The sequence below is a fragment of the Octopus bimaculoides genome, chromosome 25 (assembly GCF_001194135.2).
Source record: "Octopus bimaculoides isolate UCB-OBI-ISO-001 chromosome 25, ASM119413v2, whole genome shotgun sequence".
NCBI classification, from domain to species: domain Eukaryota; kingdom Metazoa; phylum Mollusca; class Cephalopoda; order Octopoda; family Octopodidae; genus Octopus; species Octopus bimaculoides.
The window spans coordinates 29,243,343-29,244,293 of record NC_069005.1 but is presented as its reverse complement, the minus strand read 5'-3'; the positions used below and the strand labels follow the sequence as shown (position 1 = coordinate 29,244,293).

The 951-nt window shown below is 42.5% G+C and overlaps 1 protein-coding gene across 4 annotated transcripts in view; it reads right to left on the bottom strand.

Moving 5' to 3' along the window:
• Positions 1-951, bottom strand: part of LOC106871681 (sodium- and chloride-dependent GABA transporter 2) — a 20,441-nt gene that overhangs the window by 15,552 nt on the left and 3,938 nt on the right. For all 4 annotated transcript variants that reach the window (XM_052976674.1, XM_052976673.1, XM_014918279.2 and 1 more), the window contains exon 3: positions 420-551. In XM_052976674.1, the coding sequence (XP_052832634.1) occupies positions 420-492 (73 nt within the window). In that variant the 5' untranslated portion in view covers positions 493-551. The remainder of the gene's footprint in view (positions 1-419; positions 552-951) is intronic.

The following is a 951-nucleotide window of genomic DNA, read 5'->3' as shown; positions in this document are numbered from 1 at the left end:
TGTGTGACAAGGCTGACCCTTTGAATTACAGGCACAACAGAAACAGGAAGTAAGAGTGAGAGAAAGTTGTGGTGGAAGAGTACAGCAGGGTTCGCCACCATCCCCTGCTGGAGCCTCATGGAGCTTTAGGTGTTTTCGCTCAATAAACACTCACAACGCTCGGTCTGGGAATTGAAACCGCGATCCTATGACCGCGAGTCTGCTGCCCTAACCACTGGGCCATTGCACCTCAATAATAATAATAATAATAATAATAATAACATGAATAATAACAATGCTGATGAGTCTTAATATGGTCACAGACAAAGTGCTTACAGTCTTAGCTCTGCTCAGTGTGAGCTGACTTAGTTGGTATGTGTGATAGTAGTGGTGGTGGTGGGATTAAAGAATAACAACAACAGCAGCTACGTTGGACTTACCTTTAAAAGGTGGACAATGGCGAAATATGGTGAGTGGTCCAAGTCCACTAAACTGGCCGACAGAGATTTCCATGAAGAAGAGAGGGATGCCAATGGTTATCAGACAAATGAAATATGGAATTAGAAATGCACCTGGAAGCAAAAAGTAATGGTTGAGGGTTCACAGCGAGTTTATAGTCTTTGGGAAAGGAACAAGGAAATTATCCAGGAATGGCGATGTGGTTCAGGTTCAAGGTCACTGAACGGCAACCTGGACAAGTGTCGTCAATAGCCCTGGGCCAACCAATACCCTGGGCCAACCAATGCCCTGGGCCAACCAATGCCTTGGGCCAACCAATGCCCTGTGAATGAATTTGGTAGACAGACATTGTGAGGGAAGTCCCTATACAAAGAGCTTATATATATACATACATACATATGTATGTATGTATATATTATGTGCTTTGACCTCAGCATTAGAGCATTTAACTCTTATTTCTAGCAATGTAGGTGTTTCTAACATCCTCAGTCATATATATATAATTTATATATA